At 37.0% G+C, this 26344-nt stretch overlaps 1 protein-coding gene across 5 annotated transcripts in view; it reads right to left on the bottom strand.

Annotated features, from left to right (window-relative positions):
• The window catches only part of ALG6 (ALG6 alpha-1,3-glucosyltransferase), a 67400-nt gene that overhangs the window by 10617 nt on the left and 30439 nt on the right, over nucleotides 1-26344 (bottom strand). For all 5 annotated transcript variants that reach the window (XM_040470476.1, XM_040470473.1, XM_040470474.1 and 2 more), the window contains 9 exons: nucleotides 24658-24747; nucleotides 22937-23025; nucleotides 20824-20906; nucleotides 19923-19987; nucleotides 16279-16464; nucleotides 15573-15708; nucleotides 12526-12611; nucleotides 10111-10195; nucleotides 6179-6249 (listed from right to left, as the gene is read on the bottom strand). In XM_040470476.1, the coding sequence (XP_040326410.1) occupies nucleotides 6179-6249; nucleotides 10111-10195; nucleotides 12526-12611; nucleotides 15573-15708; nucleotides 16279-16464; nucleotides 19923-19987; nucleotides 20824-20906; nucleotides 22937-23025; nucleotides 24658-24747 (891 nt within the window). The remainder of the gene's footprint in view (nucleotides 1-6178; nucleotides 6250-10110; nucleotides 10196-12525; nucleotides 12612-15572; nucleotides 15709-16278; nucleotides 16465-19922; nucleotides 19988-20823; nucleotides 20907-22936; nucleotides 23026-24657; nucleotides 24748-26344) is intronic.

Genomic DNA, 26344 nt, shown 5'->3' with positions numbered 1-26344 from the left:
CAGGATGCAGTTGATGGGTTGTGATTATGGAGGGGTTGCAGTCCTGAGTATGACCCTAAGGTGTAGGGATGAAGATGTGATCACCAGAAGAGAGGAGCTCCAGCAAATGAGAAGTCAGGATGTTGGATTTCACTCTTATGTGGATCCTGAGAAACTTAACAGGAACCCATGGGGGAGGGGAAGGAAAAAAAAAAAAAAAAAGAGGTTAGAGTGGGAGAGAGCCAAAGCATAAGAGACTGTTGAGAACTGAGAGCAAACTGAGGGTTGATGGGGGGTGGGAGGGAGGAGAGGGTGGGTGATGGGTATTGAGGAGGGCACCTTTTGGGATGAGCACTGGGTGTTGTATGGAAACCAATTTGACAATAAATTTCATATATAAATAAAAAAAAAATAAAATAAATAAATAAATTAATTAATTAATTAAAAAAAAAATTCTAAGGTCAATCATTATAATACCGCCCTGCATTCACTCGCAAGCCCCGAGCAAGCCCATTATCCTCACTAGACAAAACCATAAACCTGGAAAGACCCAACTCTCCACTTGTACTTATTCCAACCATAGTGAGGAACTGCTCTTGAGAAAAACATTTACCCACACTATTTTCACTTTAAATATATGATCATGATATTCGAGTGTGTCCAACACCTACTATGTATTTCTCTAGTCTGTTCACATTGTGTCTCCTTAGAATAATTCACACCTTCTCTCTCCTCATAATCCCCAAAGCTCCAACACATTCTTGCCCAATGGCCTTGCCTTCCACTTCACTGAGAAAACTGAAGCAATTAAAAGAACTTTCACAGATGCCACCATCACATCTACTCTCTCCCCAGCATCTGTACCTATCTACCCTATTCCCTCTATTTATTAAAATGAAAACTCATGCATCTGTCCAATGCCAGTTCCATTTGTGCTCTAGGTCCTATCCCACCTCCCTTTCCAAGGAATTTGCTCCAACAACTCCTACCTCCCTCCTCTATCATCAATGTTCCCTCTCTGCTGACCATTCCCACACCATGATTTCTCCTATCTTAAAACAAACGGGTACCTGGGTGGCTCAGTCAGTCGAGCATCTGACTCTTGTGAGATCAGGTCATGATCTCACAGTTTGTGGGTTTGAGCCCTGAATTGGGCTTTGTGCTGACAGTGCAGCGCCTGCTTGGGATTCTCTCTCTCCCTCCCTCTCTCTGCCCCTCCCCCACTCACTCTGTCTCTCTCACAAAAATAAACGTTAAAAAAAAAAAACCTCACATTTGACTCTACTTTCTCTAACAGCTGTTGCTCTTATTTTTTCTCCCCTTTTCAGCAAAACTCACCTAAAGAACCCATCTCATACCATATACAAAAATTAATTCAAAATGGATCAAAAACCTAAATATAAGATCTAAATTCATAAAATTCTTAGAAATAACATGAGACTAAGTCTTTATTATGTTGGATTTGGCAATAGTTTGTTAGATCTGACACCAAAGCCTAAGCAACAAAAGAAATAATAGATACATTGAACTTCATCAAAATAGAAAACTTTTAAAAGATTTTAAAACTTTAAAAAAATGCTCAAAAGCACTAGTTATTAGGGAAATGCAAATCAGAACCACAATGAAATACCACTTCATACAACTAGGATGGGGAAAAAAAGGAAAATAACAAGAACTGGAAAGGATGTACAGAAACTGGAAACCTCATACATTGCATTACTGGTAGGAATGCAAAATGGTATAGCTGTTGTGGAAGTTTCATGGTTCCTCAGTCAGTTGAATATAGAGTTACTATATGACCCAGAAATCTCACTCCTGGGTATAGACTCAAGAGCACTGGGGCACCTGGATGGGTCAGTCAGTTAAGCATCCAACTCTTGATTTCCACTCAGGTCATGATCTCATGGTTCCTGGGACTGAGCCCTGCATCAGTCTCTCTGTGCTAACAACAAAGAGCTTACTTGGGATTCTCTCTCCCCCTCTCTCTGCCCCACCCCTCCTTGTGCGCACATGCTCTCTCTCTCTGCCAAAATAAATAAACTTGAAAAAAAAAAAGAGTACTGAAAACAAATGTTCAAACGAATATGCAGTAGTGGCACTACTCACAATAACCAAAAGGTGAAAACTCAAACGTTCACCAATTGATGCATGGATGAACAAAATGTAGTAAATCCATACGATGCAGTATTATTCAGGCATAAAAATGAGTATTGATACCTGCTACCACATGGATTAACCTTGAAAATATTACATAAAAGAAATCAGGCACAAAAAGCCACATATTGTATGATTCAAATTATATGAAATATACAAAATATATAGTAATATTTTAATTTTTTGAGGAACTTCTACAGTGTTTTCCATGGTGGCTATACCAATTTACATTCCCAACAAGAATGTAGAGTTCCCTTGCCTCCACATCCTTACCAGCACTTGTTCTCTCTTGTCTGTTTGAGAAGAACCATTCTGACCTGTGTGAAGTGATATCTCATTATGGTTTTGATTTGCATTTTCCAGATGATTAGTGATGTTGAACACTTTTCATGTACCTGTTGTATATCTTCTTTGGGAAAGTATCTATTAAGGTCCTTTGACCATTTTCAATAAAATTGTTTTTTTTTTTTACTAATGAGTTGTATGAATTCCTTATATATTTTGGGTGTTAATTCCTGATCAGGTATATGGTTTGCAAATATTTTCTCCCATTCCACAGACTGCCTTTTCATTTTGTTACTCATTTCCTTTGTTATACAGAAGCTTCTTAGTTTGATGTCATCCCGCTTATTTATTTTTGCCTTTGTTCTTTGTGTTTTTGGTGTCATATCCAAAAGATCATGCCAAGACCAATGTCAAGGAGCTTTTTCCCTATGTTTTCTTTTAGGAGTTTTATGGTTTCAGGTCTTGCATTTAAGTCTTTTTTTATTATTGGGGGCAGGGGGCAGAGGGAGAGAGAATCTTAAGCAGACACCACACTCCGCATGGAGCCCAACACAGGGCTCTATCCCATGATCCTGGAATCATGACCTGAGCCTAAATCAAGAGTCAGATGCTCAACCGACTGAGCCATCCAGGCACCCCACATTTAAGTCTCTACTCCATTTCAAGTTAATTTTTGCGAATGGTGTAAGATAGGTGACCCATGACCTTAAATATCTTTAGTCAGCTTCCAGGATATCAACCTTGTGGTTTTTCATCCTACATCACTAACCATTCCTATTTGCCTCTTCTCCTAAGACCTCTTAACATTGTGTGGCCCAGGACTCAGTCCCTGGTTCTTGTCTCTATATATACTCGCTCCTTTGATTATGTCATCCAGTCTCATGACTTTGTCCTCTCTACTGACAAACTACTAAATTTCTATCTTTAGCTCAAACCCCTCTCATATATCCAACCTAGACTTAAATCTAAATGCTAACCCAATATCTCTGCTTCAATATCCAAAGATCTGTCCAACACTGAACTTGGTCTCACCAGGTGTACACCTAGCCTAATCCTGTTTCAATGGCATTCTTCCCGACTTCAGTCAATCACTATTCTATCCTTCTAGTTCCAAGCCAAAACCCATTGACACACCTTTGATTTTTCTTTTTCTCTCACATACTACATACAAATCATCAGAAACCCTTCTGGCTCTATTTATATATCCACAATGACCACTTCTCACTTCTTCCACTATAACTACCTTGATCCCAATCACCACCACCTCTCACCTGGATTATGGTAACAGCCTTCTAAGTGGTTTCTGTGTTTTCTTGCTCCATACAATCTATTCTCGACTTGTAGCCAGAATGCTTTTATTTTTTCTTTTAAACTTCATTGAGGTATAATTGATACACAAAGAATCGCACATATTTAATGTGTATAATTTGACAAGCAGAGTGGATCCTTTTAAAACATCAAGTCAGGGGTGCCTGGATGGCTCAGTCAGTTAAGCATCTCATTTCGGCTCAGGTCAAGATCTCACGATGCGTGAGTTCGAGCCCCACATCAGGCTCTGTGCTGACAGCTCAGAGACTGGAGCCTGTTTCGGACTCTGTGTCTCCCTCTCTCTCTCTGCCCCTCCCCTGCTCTCATTCTGTCTCTCTTTCAAAAATAAATAAACATTAAAAAATATTTTAAAAATAAAAATAAATAAAACATCAAGTCAGGTCATGCTTATTCCCCAACACCCTTCCAAGGCTCCCCACTTCCTTTAGAATAAAAGCCAAAGTTCCTAATGTGGCCTACAAGACCCTATAGAATTTATACCTCTGTTACCTCTTTAACTTCACCTTCTATTACCCCCTACTTTGACCACCCCATTCTGGCCACATTGGCCATTCTGTTGTTCACTAAACATACCAGGCATACTCCCATCTTAGGACCTTTACACAGGCTGTTCTCTTCATCTAGAATGTTATTATCCCAAATATCCACACAGCTAATTTCCTCATCATCTCCAGTCCTCTCAAATATCTCCTCAGTGAGGCCTACCTATCTGTATTGAGATTACAACCTGTACTTCTCCTGTAACCCCACCTCCAATACTCCCAACTTCCCTTATCCTGTTTTATTTCTCCCTCATGGCCTTTATTACCTTCTCACACACTGTTTAATTTCTTATTTTTATTTATTAGTGTCTGTCCTTGAGAATGAAAGCTAAGAACGTAGGAATTTTTGTCTGTTTTGTTCATGGATACATACCAAGTGTGCAGAACAGTACCTGACAACCAGTAGGCACTCACTGAACATTTATTGAATGATATATCTGTTTAGCGATAGATTAGCTAGGAACAGGTCAAGAAAAACTTTCAATGCTAACTTTAAAATATTTTATCAAAATTATATTAAAGCCATGCACTGTTATAAATGACATAAGTACAGCTGTAGAGCAGGAACTCCAAGCAATTCAGGGCCCGGGGCACCTGAGTGGCTTAGTCGGTTGAGCGTCCGACTTCAGCTCAGGTCATGATCTCACAGTCTGTGAGTTCGAGCCCCGCATCAGGCTCTGTGCTGACAGCTCAGAGCCTGGAGCCTGCTTCGGACTCTGTGTCTCCCTCTCTCTCTGCCCCTCCCCCACTCATGCTCTGTCTCTCTCTCTCTCTGTCCCTCTCTCTCTCTCAAAAATAAATAAATGTTAAAAAAAAATTTTTTTTTTAATTTAAAAAAAAAGAAATTCAGGGCCCAAGAGCTACTATGTATGGTCAGATTATAGATCACTGAATGGGTTGCCTTTGTATGGGGTAGAAATTCTGGGGAATTTGAAAGCAAACCTTTCCATAGTTCCATCACCTGGCACCAGGAATGTGTGGAGGGTCAGCCAAGCCTCACTTAATAGTGGTAGGAACTAACTCAGGTTTAGACTTTGGAGGATGACACTAAGCTGTCCTCGTAGTCTGCAATGATGTGAGACAGTTTTGTTTCAAGCAAAGAAGCCTTCCACATAGGCCAGCCCAGCTCAGAGCAAGCTCTGCACTGAGATCTTAGTCCAAAGCTCCACCTAACAAAAGCAATACTTTTTCCATTTGTCATTGGTTATTCTGTCCATGGCTCTTCCACAGGAACCTAGCAAACACAGGATAAGGCATGGAAGAGTCACAGGCTGGGATTGATCTAGGGCAGGATTCAAGTATTCCAATGTGTTCTGGGTAAACACTATTTTAATGTTGGGATAATATACCTCCACTGTCACCCAATATCTATGATGAACTGTGATGACCAGGAAAAAATTTTAATGCTCTTAAAGTAAAGCAGTCTGATTAAGAATGGCCAATTGTGTCTAAACAAAGATTTTTGACAAAAGAAACAGGACGGAGCCAACATATGAAAGCCCCTCAAGAGGTGAAAGAACAGAGAACAAAGCTACTGAATAGATGTGGAAATGAATGAAATGAAAAAGGCAAAGATGATAAACAGCCTCCAATCTGAGGAAAAGCTCTTTAGAAGACATATTTTTATTAGCATATAAAAAATATATATGAAGAAACAGAAATAAGTGTGTCAGTAATAATTCTATGAAGACTTTTCAATTTAAAATATTATATTTTATAAAGAAGTAAAATTGTAAGAAATCATTCTGGAAAAATACAATGTTATGAATAATTTTATCCAACTACATAACATTTGTCAGGTGATTATATGTAGGTAACAAATTTATGTATATATTATAAACATATAATAATAAATAAATAAAACACATACTTGAAACATTTTTACTTACAATGATACCAAGAGAATGGACTTTTCATGTACTTGGAAAGAAAATAAAAAGAATGATAGTGCACAGCTAACCTTTAAGGAAAAAGGGGGAAGAATGAGATATAACAGCTTGTCAATCATAACAGCAGTTTAAATATGAATCTAAATAAAGTCATTTTAAGTAAAATTTTAAAACTTAATGTAGCTTCTATCTAGAAAGAAAATACCTACACAACACTAATATGCATAATTTTATTCAAATTTAGTAAAATATTTATTAAAAAACAATGATTATACAGCTATACTTAACCATCAAAAACAAGTTCATTCAGACTCAGTTATGAATAAACAAAACTACTAAATACTTCAGACACAACAATCGTACCTTCATCCTCCCTTGGAATCTCTAACAATTAAATTAAATTAAATTAAATTTAATTTAATTTAATTTAATTTAATTTAATTTAATTAATTAAAAAGCATTGAAGGACAAGAAGTTCAAAATCTAAAACCAGCAAGACAAATCTATTTTAGTGTTTTTAAAATGTATATTTCAATAAAATATACTGAATATTTTATAAAGTAATCATTTGTTATTTGGGGTTTTAAATCAAAATTATCTAGATCTATTTTCAGAAGGTTATGATCTGCATATTGGACATCTATCTACACAAATCCAACCCAGAGCGAATCCTATCTACACCACCTTCTAAATACATTATCTACCTACTTCTTTCCACTGCCCTCTGCTGATGGTGGCAGAGGAGTGGTCTAAGCCACACTCATCTTTCTCTTGGACTCCTGCCACAGCCTCCTAATTGGTAACTACACTCTTGCCTCCCACAGTCCACTGTGCACTCAGCCACCACACCAGATCATATAAATTTCCCTATTTAAGGTCGTCAGGTAGCTTCCCATGAACACTAAGAATGAAATCCAAACTCCTATATGGGTCCTGCCTTCCTGTTCCAGCCTATTTCTTACTGCCTCCCTCACTCACTTCATACCAGCCATTTCATACCTGTCTATGTGCCAAATATGCCAACGTGTTCATGCTTTAAAGAAAAACATTTTATCAAGTCAGAGCACAGATCTTGTGAATGGCTCCTTCTGGCCATTCAGTTCTAGGCTCAAAATGTCACTTACCTCAATCTAACCAAATCCATCAGCACTCTTTTCACCTAATGCTATTTTCTTAATAATCCTAATCACTCCCAGATATTTCCTGGTTAACAGATCTATTTTGTTGCTTATCCTTTCCTGCCACTAGCATGAAAAACCCCAATTAAGAGAACAGGGAGGTTACCTGCCATTCACTTACACACCAGTACCTAGAAAGGACCTCCTCGCACATTAGAGGGCATTCGAAAAATATTACTTGAATAAATTAAAGACAATCACTTTGCTGCTATAGATATATTAGTGTTCACACTATCAACTACCTCAATTACAGACTTATGTTGAGAAATAATTCAATCTTTACTGAAAGGAATACACTTGAAAATAATTATAATGGGACATGATTTCAAAGTTCTCAGAAGTAATCAGTAAAAATTCAAAACATCAACACAAATAAAATTACAGAAGTCATTAATATAAATCTTTTTTAGTTTTTTAAACATAGTGGCTTGTATTAAAACACAGCAAACAGCGGCACCTGGGTAGATCAGTCGGTTAAGCATTCAACTCTCGATTTAGGCTCAGGTCATGATCTCACGGTTCGTGAGCTTGAGCCCCGCATCAGGCTCTGAGCTGACAGTGCAGAACCTGTCAGAATCCCAAGTGGATTGTCTCTCTCCCCCTCCCCCAATCATGTTTTCTCCCTCCCTCCCTCTCTCTCTCAAAATAAATAAATAAACTTAAAAAAAAAGCAAACAGAAATAGGAAAATAAGAAAAATTAGGAAATAGGAATTAGGAAAATAAGAAAAAATTAGGAAAATACGGGAAAAAATGTTTTTCCTGGTTTATAATCCTAAAAGTAATTACCTCTAACACTGCTACGGTTACTTAAGTTCTGAAATTTCATTTGCTTATCTGTGAAATCTACCTTTATTAGTATGTTATTTCTTAGAAAAATAGCATAATCTCATGTAAGCCTGCAAATATTTCAAGTTAAGCCTGATGAAGACATCAGAGCATTACTAACCAGATTCCTTCTGTTCTAAAAATCCTATAGAATATTAACTGTCAAAGACTTACAATGCTGAGTTCACTCTCAGAATGAAACAAGAGAAGCTGTCAATGAAACGGTAATAAAAAAGCAAAGAGGAAATGAAACCATCCTTTTCACACTGTGGTACTCATACATACTTTTGCAGTATTTACCGTTATGTGCTGGCTTGTTTTCAAAATGCAATGTAAATAAGTGGCAGTCCCCAAACTGAAACCATAATTTCTAAATTGTTGTCTCCTTATAAGTCCACTAAGACTTTTGTTTTCATAAACTAAATTTTCTTGGTATTTTTTTTTTTTAATGTCCACTGTTGTAATTTTTTTTTTTTTTATATATGAAATTTATTGTCAAATTGGTTTCCATACAACACCCAGTGCTCATCCCAAAAGGTGCCCTCCTCAATACCCATCACCCACCCTCTCCTCCCTCCCACCCCCCTCTTGGTATTTTAAAAAGATATTTTTAAAATGTCATTTTATAGTGGTGCCTGGGTAGCTCAGTCAGTTAAGTGTCCGACTTTGGCTCAGGTCATGATCTCAGTTGGTGAGACTGAGTCCAGTGACAGGCTCTGCACTGACAGTGCAGAAACTGCTTGGGACTTTCTCTCTCCCTCTCTCTCTGCCCCGCCCCTGCTCGTGCTGTCTCTCTCCCTCTCTCTCTCTCTCTCTCTCTCAAAATCAATAAATAAACTTTAAAAAATAATAAATAAATAAAATGTCATTTTATTGATCAAGGCACAAAGGAACAAAATTTTAAACACTACAGAAATACAGCCAAGGAGGATATTGTGAACCCATTCAGAGACATCCTAAGTTGTAGGAAATATAACCAATTCATCCTCAAACTAACACAAGTCATCTTCCTAAAACAGATATCTGTCCACTCTCCTCAAAGATGTCTTTTGGCTCCTCTGGCACACAAATCAAACTCCAACTTTTTGAATCCAACATTCAAAGTCTTACCCAGTTTGATCCTTTTTGACTCTTATCTCTCACTATATCCTCTCCTAACCTCAACACACACACACACACACACACCTTTCATTGTTTAATAACCATTATTAGCATCCCCTATCCTTTCCCGCCTCTGTATCTGCAAGCTCTTCCTCCTGCCTTGCATTCTCTTCTGCTATATAACCTCTTCCTATCTCAAATCTTGCCCAGCTTTCAAAATTTGGCTCCAATCCCACTTCTTCTAAGAAGCTGTCTAAAATCTGCCCCCAGGGGCATGTGAATGGCTCAGTCAGTTAAGCATCCAACTCTTGGTTTCGACTCAGGTCGTGATCTCAGTTTGTGAGAGCAAGCCCCGTATTGGGCTCTGAGCTGACAGCACAGAGCCTGCTTGGGATATTCTCTCTCTCTCTCTCTCTCTCTCTCTCTCTCTCACTCACTCAAAATAAATAAATAAACTTAAAAAAAAATTTTCTTAATCTGACCCCAAAGTAGTATCTCCCTTTCCTACACTATTACAACACTAAATGTGTAATAGACCTTAATACCATCTGCTTTATAGCATAATTATTTAAACATGTCTGTCACCACTCTTTTCTTCTTTGTATTCCCTCACTGACTAATACAAAGCAGAAGTTAAATAATTGTTGAGTTAAACTGAAAGATTCTGATTATTCATTCAGCCTAGCACCTAAGTATGTCAGACACTCGATACATGCTCACCAAATAAATGAATGTATTATTTCTCAGTCCAGTAAGTCCCATTCAGAGCAAGAATATAATTATCAGTTGCAGCAAGAATTAAGTATTTAAAGTAATAAGAAACTTACCAGAGTAAATCTGAATCCTTTGGAAGAGGGCTGAAGTATTAATTTTACACATGCAGGAAGCAGGCTCAAAAATGTAAAACAAAAGCTAAAAAAACGAATAAAAATAAAATATTTGTTTTCTTGGTAGCAGTATCTAAAACAAGGAAATATTTTTTTAATATAAGGATCACATTACTTACCAACTTAGGTTGATTTAAAATTAAAGTTATATTTTATTTATTAAAATTAAAAAATTTTTTAATGTGTATTTTATTTTTAGACAGAGAGAGACTGAGCATGAGTGGGGACAGGGCAGAGAGGGAGAGAGACACAGAATCAGAAGCAGGCTCCAGGCTCTGAGCTGTCAGCACAGAGCCCGATGCAGGGCTCGAGCTCATCAACCACGAGATCATGACCTGAGCTGAAGTTGGACACAACCGACTAAGCCACCCAGGCACTCCTATTTTTATTTATTAAAATTTAAATTTAAAACCAAATAACATTTAAATAAAATCCATGCACTGAAATATTTACCCACTTTAATATATACATGATTACATAATACAGAAAACAACATTATAATACTTATGTTATTTATAGAAAAGAATCAAAAAACAGATAACTAAAAGTCAATTATCAAACACTCAAAATTAAGAAAACACAACCAGGTATAAAAGGGACAATATATAATACAAACAATCATAACATTTACTCGCAAGAGAATCTCTCTGGCCCTCTTCTCACAAAAGTTAATTACCTGATTTTCAAGCCCATGATAAATCAGAAAGAACAAGTTAGAAAGGGAGTAGGCCACTGCTAGAGCCTCTCCTACTAATGGCTGATGAGCAAGGAGGAAAAGGAACTCAAAAGGTAGAGCCATCTGGAGTCATTAAGTACAATGGCAAACAGCTTTTGCAAGCCCTGAAGACAAGTATTACAACACAATACAATAATTGATTTTCCCACCATTGGTGGCTTTGTGGCGTTGTTAACCTGGATTAGCTGAACCACAGTTCCCTGAATTCTCTCTCTAGTATGCTTCCTCCTACAGTGGGCTACACAGGATATTCTCAAAAGAACTAGAGGACAGAGGGAGGCAGCACCCATTCTGTAGCATGCACACATACACATTCTCCCAGTTATTCAAACACTAATCCTGGTGTTGCTGGGAAGAGATTTTGCAGATGTAATCAAAGTCCCTATTCAGCTGATTTTTAACTTAATCAAAATTAAGATTCTTGAACAGCCTGACTTAATCAGTTGGAAGACTTTTCCTTGTGTTTTTATTTATTTTTTTTTTTCAACATTTATTTATTTTTGGGACAGAGAGAGACAGAGCATGAACGGGGGAGGGGCAGAGAGAGAGGGAGACACAGAATCGGAAACAGGCTCCAGGCTCTGAGCTCAGAGCCCAACGCGGGGCTCGAACTCCCGGACCGCGAGATCGTGACCTGGCTGAAGTCGGACGCTTAACCGACTGCGCCACCCAGGCGCCCCTCCTTGTGTTTTTAATGTTTATTTATTTTGAGAAGGAGAGAGAGAGAATCCCAAGCAGACTCCACACATGGGGCTTGATCTCACAACAGTGAGATCACAAACTGAGCCAAAATCAAGAGTCAGATGCTTAACCAACTGAGCCACCCAGGTGCCCCTAGAAGACTTTTAAAAGAGGGCTTATGCCTGGGGGCACTTGGTGGCTCAGTTAAACAACAGACTTCAGCTCAGGCTATGATCTCACGGTTCGAGGGTTCAAGCCCCACACTAGGCTCTGTACTGACAGCTCAGAGCCTAGAGCCTCCCTCTGTCTCTCTGCCCCTCCCCTGCTTGTGCGCTCTCTTTCAAAAATAAATAAATTAACATTTTTATTAATGTTAATTAATGTTAATTACTGTTAATTTAAAATGTTGATTAAATTAATACTAATTTAAAAAAATTAAAAAGAAAAGAGGGCTTGGGGCTTCCCTAAACTCAGATTCCAAAGAGCAACTGGATTTGAATTGCTTTTCCTTCCCCTTTAGATACTCCTTCCCGAATGCCTGCCTTGTGGACTTCCACGCTCTTCAGTTAGACCCCGCAACTGTATAAACCAAAGCCTTGTAATAAATTCACATGCACCCACACACCTCCTACTGATTCTTCTGATTGAACCCAGATTGATATACACCACTGAAAATCATGACTCTTCAAAACAGTGTTTAATCCTATTTAGTAGACTTTGTTTAAGGGGGAGGGAAGTAGGTAACAATCCAGAAAGATTATCACATAAAATATTACAAACAAAAGTTTTGTTGTGTAGAGCGATAGGTTTATGTTATGTGGAAAATTCACTAATGAAAAACATCTCATTCCCTAATGATGTCAGATAAATGAGTTATTATCATAACACTTTTAGAGAGAAGCTTATATAACATTATATACAAACTTTGTATCTCTTACCTGATTATTATCTGGAAGTGATGTGGCAAAATTTCCTTGATCTTCAGAAAGATACTGAAGCTGCACCAAATATTGGCTACTTTATCCTGAAAAGAGATTTGTTAAATTTTACATTCTGAGGGGCGCCTGGGTGGCTCAGTTGGTTAAGCATCTGACTTCGGCTCAGGTCATGATCTCACGGTCTGGTCTGTGAGTTTGAGCCCCGTGTCAGGCTCTGTGCTGACAGCTCAGACAGAGCCTGGAGACTGTTTCAGATTCTGTGTCTCCCTCTCTCTCTGACCCTCCCCCATTCATGCTGTCTCTCCCTGTCTCAAAAATAAATATTTTTTTTAAAAATTTTACATTCTGATATAACTGAAAGAAATATTAAACTCTACGAGGTACAGCCCATAATCTCTAAACTTTTGAGACACGAAGGTCTTGTTCACAATTTTATAACTAAGTTGATTAAACTCTCCATGGAACACACACACACACACACGCACACATACACACAAAACTTCTTCATTTTTTGCAATGCAAACTGACCTATATCACTAGCCAACCATAATCTAGACATTCCCAAGAAATGTTCATTATTTTTCAAACAACAGTACACGATCCCTAAATACTGAAGTTTATTCATCTTTGGAAATTTTTCTAGGAAATCTTATTTTTTTCCTAATTTATACAACATACATTTTTGACCCATTTTATCACATACCTGAAATTATCTCAAGTATAACTTACTAGCAACTAACAATGACAAGAGTTAATTGCTAATAAATCAAGGCATTTAAAGACATTAGCAGTTGTGGTAGGATCACTTTCAAAATTAAATTTGTAACTATAGCTCTCTGCTCATGAAACCCATCCTCTACACAGCTGCTTAACTCACAGCTGTGTAAGCATAACATCAAGAAAGTAACCATCACTGACAACTGTACCACCCTCCTTCCCTCTGTCAGATCAAAGAAAATACTCTTCAGATTTTGAGGACAAGTGAATGGAGGTGACCAGCAACCCCATCAAACATTATGATACTCATTTTTATAATTATCATGATAAATACTATTTCTGAAATAGAAACAAGGCAAATAACCAAGCAGTTTAGATGGAGAATTAAACTTTTCTTTAAATAGGCTTTAAGGTTAGGGGCGCCTGGGTGGCGCAGTCGGTTAAGCGTCCGACTTCAGCCAGGTCACGATCTCGCGGTCCGTGAGTTCGAGCCCCGCGTCGGGCTCTGGGCTGATGGCTCAGAGCCTGGAGCCTGTTTCCAATTCTGTGTCTCCCTCTCTCTCTGCCCCTCCCCCGTTCATGCTCTGTCTCTCTCTGTCCCAAAAAATAAAATAAAAACATGGAAGAAAAAAAAAAAAATTTAAATAGGCTTTAAGGTTAGAGGAAATATAAAGAAGTTAGGAACACAATTTTCAAAATTCAAACCACAGCTCTGCCATGTACAAGCTACATGAATCTCTGACCTGAGTTTTCTAAAAGTTTTTCTAATCTTTATTTTTGAGAGAGACAGAGACAGAGAGACAGACCGTGAGCAGGGGAGGGTCAGAGAGAGAGGGAGACACAGAATCTGAAACAGGCTCCAGGCTCCGAGCTGTCAGCATAGAGCCTGACGTGGGGCTTGAAACTTACAGGCCACGAGATCATGACCTGAGCCAAAGTCAGATGCTTAACCAACTGAGCCACCCAGGCGCCCCATCTGACCTCAGTTTTCTAATCTATAAAGTGGATACAATAGATACCTCAGTCAGAGCTATCGTAAGAATCAAATAAAACCACATGTGAAGTATGTGGCACCTAGTAAGTAAGAGTGGTGACAATAATAGTGATTATTTGTGATTATCAATATCAGTAGCAGCAGTATCCCCATCAACATACAAGTCACACATTCCTATTCCATCACAACACCAAACTCTTTTCTTATCTCTTTCAAAATGCTGGTTCCATCCTCCTATAGATTCACCAAAAGATAATCTAGAGCAATTTATATATTCAAAAATTAGAAAGATATACTTTTCTAATTCTTTTTAAAAGAAATGTTTATCAAAAGCAAATTATCTCTAAATATGTTGTCTCTGTCTAACTTTATTAAAAGGCCTTTTTGTTTCAGAAAAATGGTTTGTTTAATTTAATTACTAAATCTAAATCATCAAATTATCCATGTAATAAAAGTTTAACAAGAGTGATTAAGCTAGCATTAAATGAAATGAAATGAAAGATTCTCATTAAAAATTACTATGGATGAAGGTTATATAAGGAATTATGAGATCTTGCTGAAGCAAACATGATTATTAGTTTAATAAATAATTTCCTAAGACTAAAAAGAGAATATAAACCAAAAAATTACAAAGCTGTTAACTTTGTAGCTACAACTTCTCATGCTGTCTTTCACTATGGATCCTATTTCATTATAAAAATGTATAATTGAATTATGGCTTTCATGATGGCATAAATATTATCTATTCATTTAATGTACTAGAAAATGACAGCTGAGCTAGATTATATACTGGATTAAATAACTGGCAAGGAATGACTGGAAGGAGGGTAGCTGAAGTTACCTTGTGTGTCTTCTACATGAAATCCCCAGGACTCACAGCACAGGTAGTGTAACAAGAAAAGAGTGAGAAGAAAATTTAGGGTTTTTTTTTTAATGTTTATTTATTGGGGGGAGTGACAGAGGGGCAGAGAGGGAGACAGAAGATCCAAAGTGGGTTCTGCACTGACAGCAGAGAGACTGATGCAGAGTTCGAACTTACGAACCACAAGATCATGACCTGAGCCGAAGTCAGACACTCAACTGACTGAGCCACCCAGGTGCCCCAATGAGAAAGAAGTTGTTTTGTTTGTTTAAATGTTTATTTACTTTGAGAGAGAGAGGAGGAGGGGCAGAGAGAATCCCAAGCAGGCTCTGCATAGCACCAAGCCCAACATAGGGTTCGAACTCATGAACCTTGAGATCATGACCTGAGCCGAAATCAAGAGTTGGGTTCAACCAACTGAGCTCAACCGGCTGAGCCACCCAGGTGCCCTAAGAAGAAAGTTTTTAAACATACCTCAAACAATCCACGATCAACTGGGAAGAGTCTTCTTAGAACTTGCAGTGTTTGCTCCCTTTCTGTACAGAATGGCAGCCAGCAGAGAATGAAGGAAGCTACAACTGTACAAGCTAGCTTAATTAACAATACAAACCTAGAACAAAAACAAAGGTGACCAGTAGACAAGGAAAGGTTAATAATTCTAAGAAATCAGTCTCAGTCTCACTAAAGATGATAAATACAAATATACAGCAATAATAAATCTATGCTACTAAAAAAGGTTTAATATGTAGTCAAATAAGAGTTAAGCAATTCACAATCATTAAGATGTACACCTCTCTAACAAAAAGACTATCACCATCTTAATTAACATTTAACTTAGATGCCTTTCCAATCAGCCATGAAAAAAATGTCAAACTGGGATGTATTTCTAGTAAGTATAAAATATAATATGCTCTAAATGGATGAAATCTTATAGCAATACTCTAACAAGAGCCAATCCACATTACCTCCAGTAAATTTACATAGATCAAAATATTTCTCTAGTTTGGAAGATTTAAAATAATACAGAACATGACAATCTCTCTTCCAACTCACCTCAGAGCCAACACATTAATAAGAAGTCACCTAAAGGCAAAATGAAAGACCACCTTCTCCCTGGTAAGTATGCCAAATAAATTCTCTGAAGTAATTTTTAAAATTCTGTAGTGTAAAAGCCACTCACCCCTTTCCTTTCAGGCCTTTTTTAAAACACTTGCCGAGTAAAAAGCAAAAAAATGGCAAAGAGTGGTAAAGTTCCATCTGTTTATAATTTATAGCTAAGCAAAATGCCAACGAGCCTAGCAGGTCCCAGTCACAAGATACTCCAAGAACACCCCACAAAGCAAAGCCAAGACTCACAGAATTATATATGTTCCTGTGTCAAGGAAATTATCTCAATAATTAAAACAAATAGATCTTGTATTTTATAGAACATATTTCTTATGTGATTTTAAAACAATATATACAATGAAAGCTATTTCTAAACAGAAATTTAAAGTATTGAAGTCATAAACTAATTTGAAATTGTATATAATGGCCTCAAATATATTAAATCAGACTGCTAAATAGAGCAACAGATTTGTTCCAGGTTTAAAGACCACTAAGTAGTTAACACGTCGCATTGTTTCTGCTAGACTATTTCACACTATTACTATAATAACATACCAAAATCTAGACAAGAAAACAATGCTCCAAAGTAAAACACACACATACTGATTATCACTATACCTCCTCTATAATATGAATCAATATAGTAAGTTATAAGTTGATCAGAAACTAATAACCTTATTATAGCAAAACAACATTACAATTAGATTTTTCAGCTCAAATGGTAGCTACGCACTCATGTTTGCCCTCCTCTCCTTCCCAAGACCCCCTTAAAATGATAGGGAATTTTTAAAAGTAAATATTCACAGCTGTAAAAAAGAATAGGAAGATGGGTTACAACAGATAAAGATTTCAACACACTTCTAGAAGACAGAAAGGACACAGAAGCAGTAACAAATAAAATAGAATGGAAGAAGCCAGAGCTTAGAAAATGCATACAGGAGGCCCAAGCAACCAAGAAGCCAATCTACTCTGCAAGCCCCTAGACCACTCAGGAAACACCATGAAGGTTAGGGTGCTTGAGTAACATGTTGAAAAGAAAACAAGAGGATTAAGTGAAAATGCCTAGATGGAGAAGTCAAATCCCATCTTACTCCTGTGTAGAGATTATCTGGCAACCAAATATTTACCACCACTACCCCACCCCCTACCCCCAGGGAACAGAAGGAATATTTCTCCAAAGAAGTGTAATAAACTATATACACTAAATACACTAGGGCAGCTAGTGTATAAGTTAACAATACAGTGCCAAACCTCCACATTCTGACACTTAAGGACCCCAAAGTGTACTGGCCAGCCCCTTGCCCACTTACCTTATAGTGGGCCAAATACAGAGAACTCACATGCAGCTTTCTTTTCTGTCTTACTCTTAAATAAGCACAGATACACTAGGATGAGACACACATTTAAGAAAAACCTATGACAAGAGAAAGAACCAGAAGGAAAAGGGGGAAAAAAGTCACCCTAGAAGAATGGACATAATTCAGGGAATCGTAGAAAAAAGAATAAATTCATATTTAAGATAGGATTAACAAAACAAATGAAACTTAACAGAAGCGTTAGAGATAAAGTCAAGATAATCTTGTAAACCATAAAACAAAAGACAAAGAGATGCTCAACACAGAGATGAAAGCTCTAACATCTGTCTAATAAGCTCAAGAAAGAGTAAAGTGAGAAAATCATCAAACCCGAGAATTTCCCAGAACTCAAGAACATGAGTCTTCAAAATAAATGACACATAGAGTATTCAAAATAATTGTCACAAATACCTATGCCTGAACAAATCATTTCAGAGCCCAAAAAAGTAAAAAATAGTTAAAAGCAGCCACAGCAGCAGCAAGAACAACAGATAATAATAGCAATAAATACTCATATAGAGCTTAGTATCTCCCAGGTACTGTTTTAAATGCTATAAATAATAAAATCCATTTAATTCTCAAAACAAGCACACAAAATGTGGTGCCTGTCTGGCTCAGAAGAGCATGCAACTCCTGATGAGATCAGGGTCATGAGTTCCAGCTCCATGTTGGGTGTAGAGATTATTTAAATAAACAAACAAACTTAAAAAAAAAAAGTATACAAAGGGTAATTATTATCCCCATTTAATAAATGAGGAAAATAAAATACATAGTAGTTAAAAAATGTGTCCCCACCAGATTACATAATCCCAAAAGCTTCAAGAGTTTGATGTTAATCACAGAGGAGATACAAATTCATCAGAATGTTTAAAACGAAAATGGCCAACTACTGATGAAGATGAGTATTTGGAACACTAACATCATTTCTAACAAGAATGTTAAGTGGTACACCATGCTTAAAAACCACTCAGGAATATCTAAAATTAAACATGTAATATACCCTATAACTCTGCAATTTCTCTCATAAGAAATATATTTATATGTGTACAAAGAGACATTTATAAGACTGTTCGTAGCAACATATCATCATAGCCAAAACCTGGAAACAATCCAAATGTCTATGAGTAACAAAATTATGTGTATTCTTTCAATAGAACATAGAGCAATGTAAGTGAACAAACCACAGCTACACACAACTACAAAATAACTCACAAAATGTTGAACCAAAAACACAAAACACAAAGGAATACCTGTTGTGTTGTCTCTTTTATATTAAGTCCAGAAAAGAGGGAAAACTAAACTATAGTGTTATCAGTTGGTATGTGGCTATCTTTGGGAAAGGAGGAGAGAGAAGTACTTAGGAGCTGTACAAGTGCAGATTTTGGATCCTGGCAACATTCTATTTTTTGACTCCCGGTAATCGTTTGTCAATGCACTGAGACACACATTTACGTTTTGTGCACTTTTCTGTAAGAGTGTTACATTTCAAAGTAAATACAGTTCTTAAAATCTCGTAAACAACTTTTTTTGTTGTTGTTCTTTTTTTTCTTTATTTCAGCGTTCCTGATATTATCAGAGTTATCAGATGGCCATGATCCCAGATTGCAAAAAAACAAAAAAGGCAACTAGGAAAGTGGACAGAATAAAAACTCTGATTTAATCTTTTGTAAATCCTTTGACAAATACACATATTAATTTTGTTATAACTAAAACAGACTGGCATCAAAAGGAAAAGCTATCAATCGATCATGTTGCTGTGGGACAGATGGGGACAGACAGTAATAGTTAATACATCAGAAGATAAAATGGACGGTCATGTCCAAATTTTATCAACTTTCCTCTAAGATTTGTTTGAATGTTCCTTACTTTACATATCAAAAAATTACACACATAAAATCCACATAGCTTTTAATTATTCAGTTTTAGTTCTCTGAAGCTTCCAGTTACTGCTATCTGTTAGAGAAACATCTTGGTTTAAAACTCGAAAAACTCGATGACTATTTCCTTTCTGTCAGTGTCAGATGACATGTACAAAAGACAGAAGATATGTTACACCTCTTTAGAGTTAGAAGAGCATAAGCATACTTGGCACTCTTTTTCCAGGTCTCCAGAAGAGCTCATCAGTGACCAACATTTTGTTCCCAAGCCAAAAGGGTATAAGAAAAGCAATTCTACTTTCAATAAATCTGTACTTTACTCTTAAAGTAAAAGCTTGGTGAAAACATTCTATCATATTGTGAAAAACAGTTTAAATAAGCAAGTACCCTAGCAAGTAAGACATTACTGGATGACAACATTATACACCCTGAGCCTAGATCTCAAAATACGCATCTGACTTCATTTTTAAATTAGTAAAGGATACTGAAAATGTCCATAGTCGATAAGAATAAGGCCTGGATACAGCAATATGCATAATGCATTAGCAACCTGTAAAGAAAAACATTGTGAAATAAGAAAGTCACGTTACTCAGGGGCATCTGGGTGGCTCAGTCAGTTAAGCATCCAACTCTTGATCTCAGCTCAGGTCACGATCTCACAGTTTCATGGGTTCAAGTCCCATGTCAGGCTCTATGCTGACAGTGCCAGGCCTACTTGGGATTCTCTCTTTCCTTTCTGCCCCTCCTCCACTCTCTCTCTTTCTCTCAAAATAAATAAACATTAAAAAAATTTTTTTAAAAAGTCATGTGACTCAAATCGGAGTAAGACTACTGTTTGATTCAACACAGCAAATGTTCCCTCTCACCTTGTAATTTATCAAAATTTTTATAAATTATTTTTATAAAATATTTCTCCAAACACTGAGGTTTTCATGGAGGTGACATAAGATACCTCAGTAATAAGGGAAAAAAATCACTAACAGGTATTTGTCAGAGAAAGCACGTGTAGATATACAAATCAAAGAAGTCAATCTAATGATTAACCTGTATAAAATGACCCGAAGGAATATCTGTTAAGTGGGAATAAGACAATATACACCGACTCTTCAAAATGCCTTCCTTCCCACAAACCATTCAGATTTATCAGTAAAGCCATAAATTCGGTATGCTATGTAATCCAGCAGTACATAACATCTAAATCCCAGGCATCTTATTACTACAGTTGAACATTGCAATTATTAGTCTAAGGTAAGTTTAATTGACAAAAGAATCACTGTTCTACAATAGCCTATTCCCCAAAGCATGGCTTCTGTAAGCTCTATACTTTAATAGTGAAGCTAATAAAACATTTCAGAGATGAAATGTCAGGTTAACTTTAAAACTTACCTTTTTCTTAGTTGAGATTTCTTTTAAACAACAACAGTATAAAACTACTGCTGGTATATAAATCAGCAAGTCAGCAATTAACACTGAAAAAGCAACCAAATCATTTTAAACATGGGTCTGCTGGGATTTTCAATAACATATGAAAAGCCATCCTCCCCCGACTCTAACCCTGAGTGGAAATTCTGTTAACAGGAGGCTCTCACCCACTCTGGACAAAGCCTTTACACCCTGTCCGTTCCCTTCACCTGTGCCTAATTTCAATTGTTACGGTGCTACAACTCTAAGAGTCTTGTAATTTTCTCTAATAAATTCACACATTAAGTCAATTAGATGTATCCAAAATTCATTCCCTCTTTGCTCTGACTTAGACTTAAGGATACTCAAAGCAAAGGAAAACAACACTTTTTTGCCAGCATCTGTATATTCCAAATTTTCTGGTATGAAGTATACCTCAAATGATGCAATTCATATAAGAATCCTTTTTAAATGTTAATATTTATAAAACTACATAAACTTTTGCTAGTTAATGCATATAAAGAGCTTGACAGACCCAGGTAAGGAGGAAACTGAAAAAAACAGTTAAAAAAAAACCAATTCATAATTTGGAATGTTCAGTTCTTTTAGAACAAAGAAATACAAATACATTAAGTTCTTCAACAGTACAACATAGCTACCCAACGAGACTATTTTTTTTGTTGTTCCAGGCTAACTACAGTGTCCAGAATAAGGTAAATGACAGTAAACTGTCAGTTTTAGAAGCATGCAATCTATTTTCAGCTCCAGATGCCACATTTAAGATGACACTGACAAAATGGAACATATTCAAAGGAGCACAACCAGAGGCCTCAAACCATAATCACATTCAACAAGCTGGCCATCTAAGAAATAGCTAACGTATCTAAAAATATTTAACCTGGAGAAGAGGTGACTTCAAATGTCTGTAGGGTGTTAGGTGTACAAAGGATCAGACTTGTTCTATGTAGCCTAAGGAAACAGAACCTAAAGTGACAAGTGGAGGTTCAACATAAAAAGGAAATGTTGAGTGATTGGGGCCCTCTGAAAATACAACAGACTGTTTCTAAAGGTTGTGAGTTCCCAGATACAGGTATTAGTTCAGAAGCTAAATAATCCTCCAGTGAGTATGCAGTTCAGAGAGGATTAAAGCTCTGTGAGGAAAGGAAAATGGTATGGCACAGGGAAAGACAGGCAAGACAGATTATCTCTTGGGCCTCAGATTTCATGACTGGATGAATGATGAAGAGAACAAACTCCAACTAAATTCAGACTAATGAAGGAAAAGGCCAAGACAGAGCATTAAAGTCTAAATCATGTAAAGCTTTTAAAGAAACCTAATCTTACTACTTTCAAGCTCTTAGAAGAGCACATAATACATGCTCAATATATACCTGTTGAATGGATTATTTAATTTAGCAAAAATGCACAGCAATACAATGTATAAGATATAACCACAAGGTTTACTTTAAGAAAAAGGTGAGGGGCATCTGGGTGGCTCAGTCGGTTAAGCGTCAGTCCAACTCTTGATTTCAGCTCAGGTCATGATCTCCTGACTTGTGAGTTTGAGCCCCGTGTCAGGCTCTGAGCTGACAGCACAGAGCCTGCTTGGGACTCTGTTTTTCTTTCTCTCTCCCTCTCTCTCTCTCTCTCTGCCCCTCCCCTTCTCACTCTCTTTCTTCCTCTCTCTCTCTCAAAAATAAACATTAAAAAAAAAAAGGTGAAAGGAATTTGGAATAAAGATATTAACGCAGCAGTAAACAACTAAAACTTCAATTTATGGCTATCTGACCTCAGGTAAGCTATTAGCATCACTCAACTGTGCTTCCACCCCCTTAGATTAAAGTAAAGATAGTAACAGTATTTAGCTCATTTGGGTATTGAAAGAACTGAGATAATAATAAATGTAAAGCACCCGAAATTATTCCTATTCTCTTGTTTTTCAGCTTACATATACATTTGATTATGTATTATACATATGTATACATACAGTTACACAATATTAAAAGTCAATAAGAGTAATAGAATTTTCTATCAGTTTGTTCACAATTTTTTTAAAAATCAAAATGTGCTTTGAGAATCAACTCCTTTGCTCTCTTACCTGTGGTACGCATAAAGAGCTTATGTGCCTGACTTTCATATCCACGTGATGTATGGAGAGCAATCCAGTCTGGATTTATAAACTTTGCCCTGAAAAATCAAAGCATATATACACATACAGTATTACTCATCTCTTTTAGCCATAAGAACATCTGAAGACATATGAATCTATTTCAAGAAGTGGCCATTGCTCTTACGCTTCACTCTTTTATTTAATCATGTGAAACTGACTTAAGCTGTAACACAGGGTCTATCTCACTCACCTTCCAACAAAACCATGTAACCTGTCACAAAAATCCCTACCTTCACAATTCTTTCAGTATAAAAACAATCTGATGTGTCATGTTTCATTTATTAAACACATACTTTATAAAGGACAATATGCTAGTATTGACCAAAGGATTATGTTTTATAGTTTATAATCTTCTCAGTTATCATAACAATCAGCAATAGCTACTCATTATAAATCATTGCATAAAAGTAAACATAATTTTTAAAGATAAATTAAATTTTCAACCATATTATGTTACTCTGAGCACTACAAAGTATATCTGATTATCATAAACTTTAGGGACTTATTTTTAATCCAGGAAGCTAATTTTCACAAACTATGAATAAAGGAAAAATAAAAACCAAATAAGATTTGAGCTTGGAAAGTAATATGAATAAGTTCCTCAAATTTTTGCTAGCACACTTCAAGTCTGAAATGGGATACTATTAAAGAGCAAGACTGGGGGTGCCTGGGTGGCTCAGTCAAATATCTTACTCTTGATTTCGGCTCAGGTCATGATCTCATGATTCATAAGACCGAGCCCCACACAGCACAGAGCCTACTTGAGATTCTTTCTCTCCCTTTCTCTCTGCCCCTCCCCCACTCATGCTATCTCTCAAAATAAATAAACATTTTTTTAAAAAAGAGCAAAACTGGGGCGCCTGGGTGGCTCAGTCGGTTAAGCGTCCGACTTCAGCCCGGGTCCCGATCTCGTGGTCCATGAGTTCGAGCCCCGCGTCGGGCTCTGGGCTGATGGCTCAGAGCCTGGAGCCTGCTTCTGATTCTGTGTCTCCCTCTCTCTCTGCCCCTCCCCCGTTCATGCTCTGTCTCTCTCTGTCCCAAAAATAAATAAACGTTGAAAAAAAAATTTAAAAAAAAAAGAAGAAAATAAATAAATAAATAAATAAACGTTAAAAAAAAAATTAAAAAAAAAAAAGAGCAAAACTGAGTCTCCACCAAACAGAAGTTTCATAATCTTCTATAAACCATTCTATTTCTTTAAAAGAGAAGGAATTCCAACCTTGATCTTAAATCCTAAGTGAGACACTATAGTAATTAGAGTTTCTAACTTGACATGTTAGTCAGAATACCATTTGGACCTCTATCTTTTTCATTCACTGTGGACCATTCCATAAAAAAAAGCATACACAACTAACCATATTAGATGTATTTGTCAGTAGTCCATGAGTAATTACTAGTATCTGTGCTTCAAAACAAAGGTAGATTTTTACATTTCTTTCTAGCCTATCCTCCAAAGAAATTATGGAAATGTTCAAACTTTGATAGTTAACTTACAACCTGACTGCAAAGGTATAATGCTTTACAAACCACAATACAAAAGTAGGTACAAACAATCTGTCCTCTACTCAACAAAGCCAGATCACACAGTTTCTTACTAAACCTGTTAAGCGCATAAACATTTAGAGTTACATTAAAGACAAAAAACTTACACATATGCACATAAAAGACTATGATAGGCTGTAAGAGGTGGATAATCCAATCCCCAATATTGTAAATTGTTATCACTACTGTTAAAATACCTAGAAAAAAAAAGCAACATTCCATTAATCAATATTCAAGAAACAGACTTATAATTTAACATCTCATTTAATTAAAATGAAAAAATATGTTATACAAGGTAAAAAAAATTCATCTAAACTTTGTCTTTTCCCCTTCAGTTAAATTTTGTGAAATCACAATTAAAAGTTTTTGAGTACAGGTAAGTAATTTATTATCTAAACCAAGACACTCTCGGCTTACTCTTGAGAGTAAAAGAGGAAATTATTAATAATTAAGCCCTAACAAGAAATGCAAACCAAGATTGTCCCAGGCAAACCAGAACTTATTGTCACTCTATTAATCGTCTAAGTCAATGATTAACATGTACACAACAAAATAACATGCAAAAAAGACAATTTACTTCTGATAACCTAACAAAGTAAAGAAACAATACAAAATAACAATTTAAAAAAAGTAAAAAAGTCAGGAGCACCTGGCTGGCTCATTCGGTGGAGCATGTACCTCTTGATCTTGGGGTTCTGAGTTTGAGCTTTATGTTGGGTGTACAGATTACTTTAAAAAGTTAAAAACTCAGGGCACTTGGGTGGTTCAGTCGGTTGAGCATCCGACTTTGGCTCAGGTCATGATCTCATGGTTTTTGAGTTGGAGCTCCACATAGAGCTTGCTGATGTCAGCCTGTCAGCACAGAGCCCACTTCAGATCCTCTGTCCCCCTCTCTCTGCTCTTTCCCCGCTTGCGCTCTCCCAAAATAAATATATATTTAAAATTAAAAAATAAAATTAAAAAACAAAGAAAGGCAAAAAATCAGTATCAAAGAATACACAAAGATTTGGTTTATGGAAAGAGAAATACCTTATGGAACAGGTATACTTTTAGTAAGACTTTGAAAACAATTCAACCAACTTATAATGAAAGCCTATTATATGCAAGATTCTGTGCACTGGGGAAGAAAACTAGGTCTAACACTCATAAATTAATAGGCTCCTGCATGGGGCGCCTGGGTGGCGCAGTCGGTTAAACGTCCGACTTCAGCCAGGTCACGATCTTGCAGTCCGTGAGTTCGAGCCCCGCGTCAGGCTCTGGGCTGATGGCTCAGAGCCTGGAGCCTGTTTCCGATTCTGTGTCTCCCTCTCTCTCTGCCCCTCCCCCGTTCATGCTCTGTCTCTCCCTGTCCCAAAAATAAATAAACGTTGAAAAAAAAAAATTAAAAAAAAAAAAAAAATAGGCTCCTGCAGTTTGCCAGAATGGAGAGGCACTATATAGAACTACTATGGCTAAAGAAGTGAAAACTAAGTTTACATAAACAGACTTCTTAATTATATACTTTAAATGGGTCAAATTTCTTTTTTTTTTTTAATTTTTTTTCAACGTTTATTTATTTTTGGGACAGAGAGAGACAGAGCATGAACGGGGGAGGGGCAGAGAGAGAGGGAGACACAGAATCGGAAACAGGCTCCAGGCTCCGAGCCATCAGCCCAGAGCCCGACGCGGGGCTCGAACTCACAGACCGCGAGATCGTGACCTGGCTGAAGTCGGAAAATGGGTCAAATTTCTTAAGTGTTGCCAGGTAACGATCTCGCGGTCCGTGAGTTCGAGCCCCGCGTCGGGCTCTGGGCT

Source organism: Herpailurus yagouaroundi, unplaced genomic scaffold (assembly GCF_014898765.1).
Source record: "Herpailurus yagouaroundi ecotype Mexico unplaced genomic scaffold, PumYag 77, whole genome shotgun sequence".
Taxonomy (NCBI): domain Eukaryota; kingdom Metazoa; phylum Chordata; class Mammalia; order Carnivora; family Felidae; genus Herpailurus; species Herpailurus yagouaroundi.
Note: the sequence above shows the minus strand (reverse complement) of the source record. Positions and strands in the feature narration are given on the sequence as shown.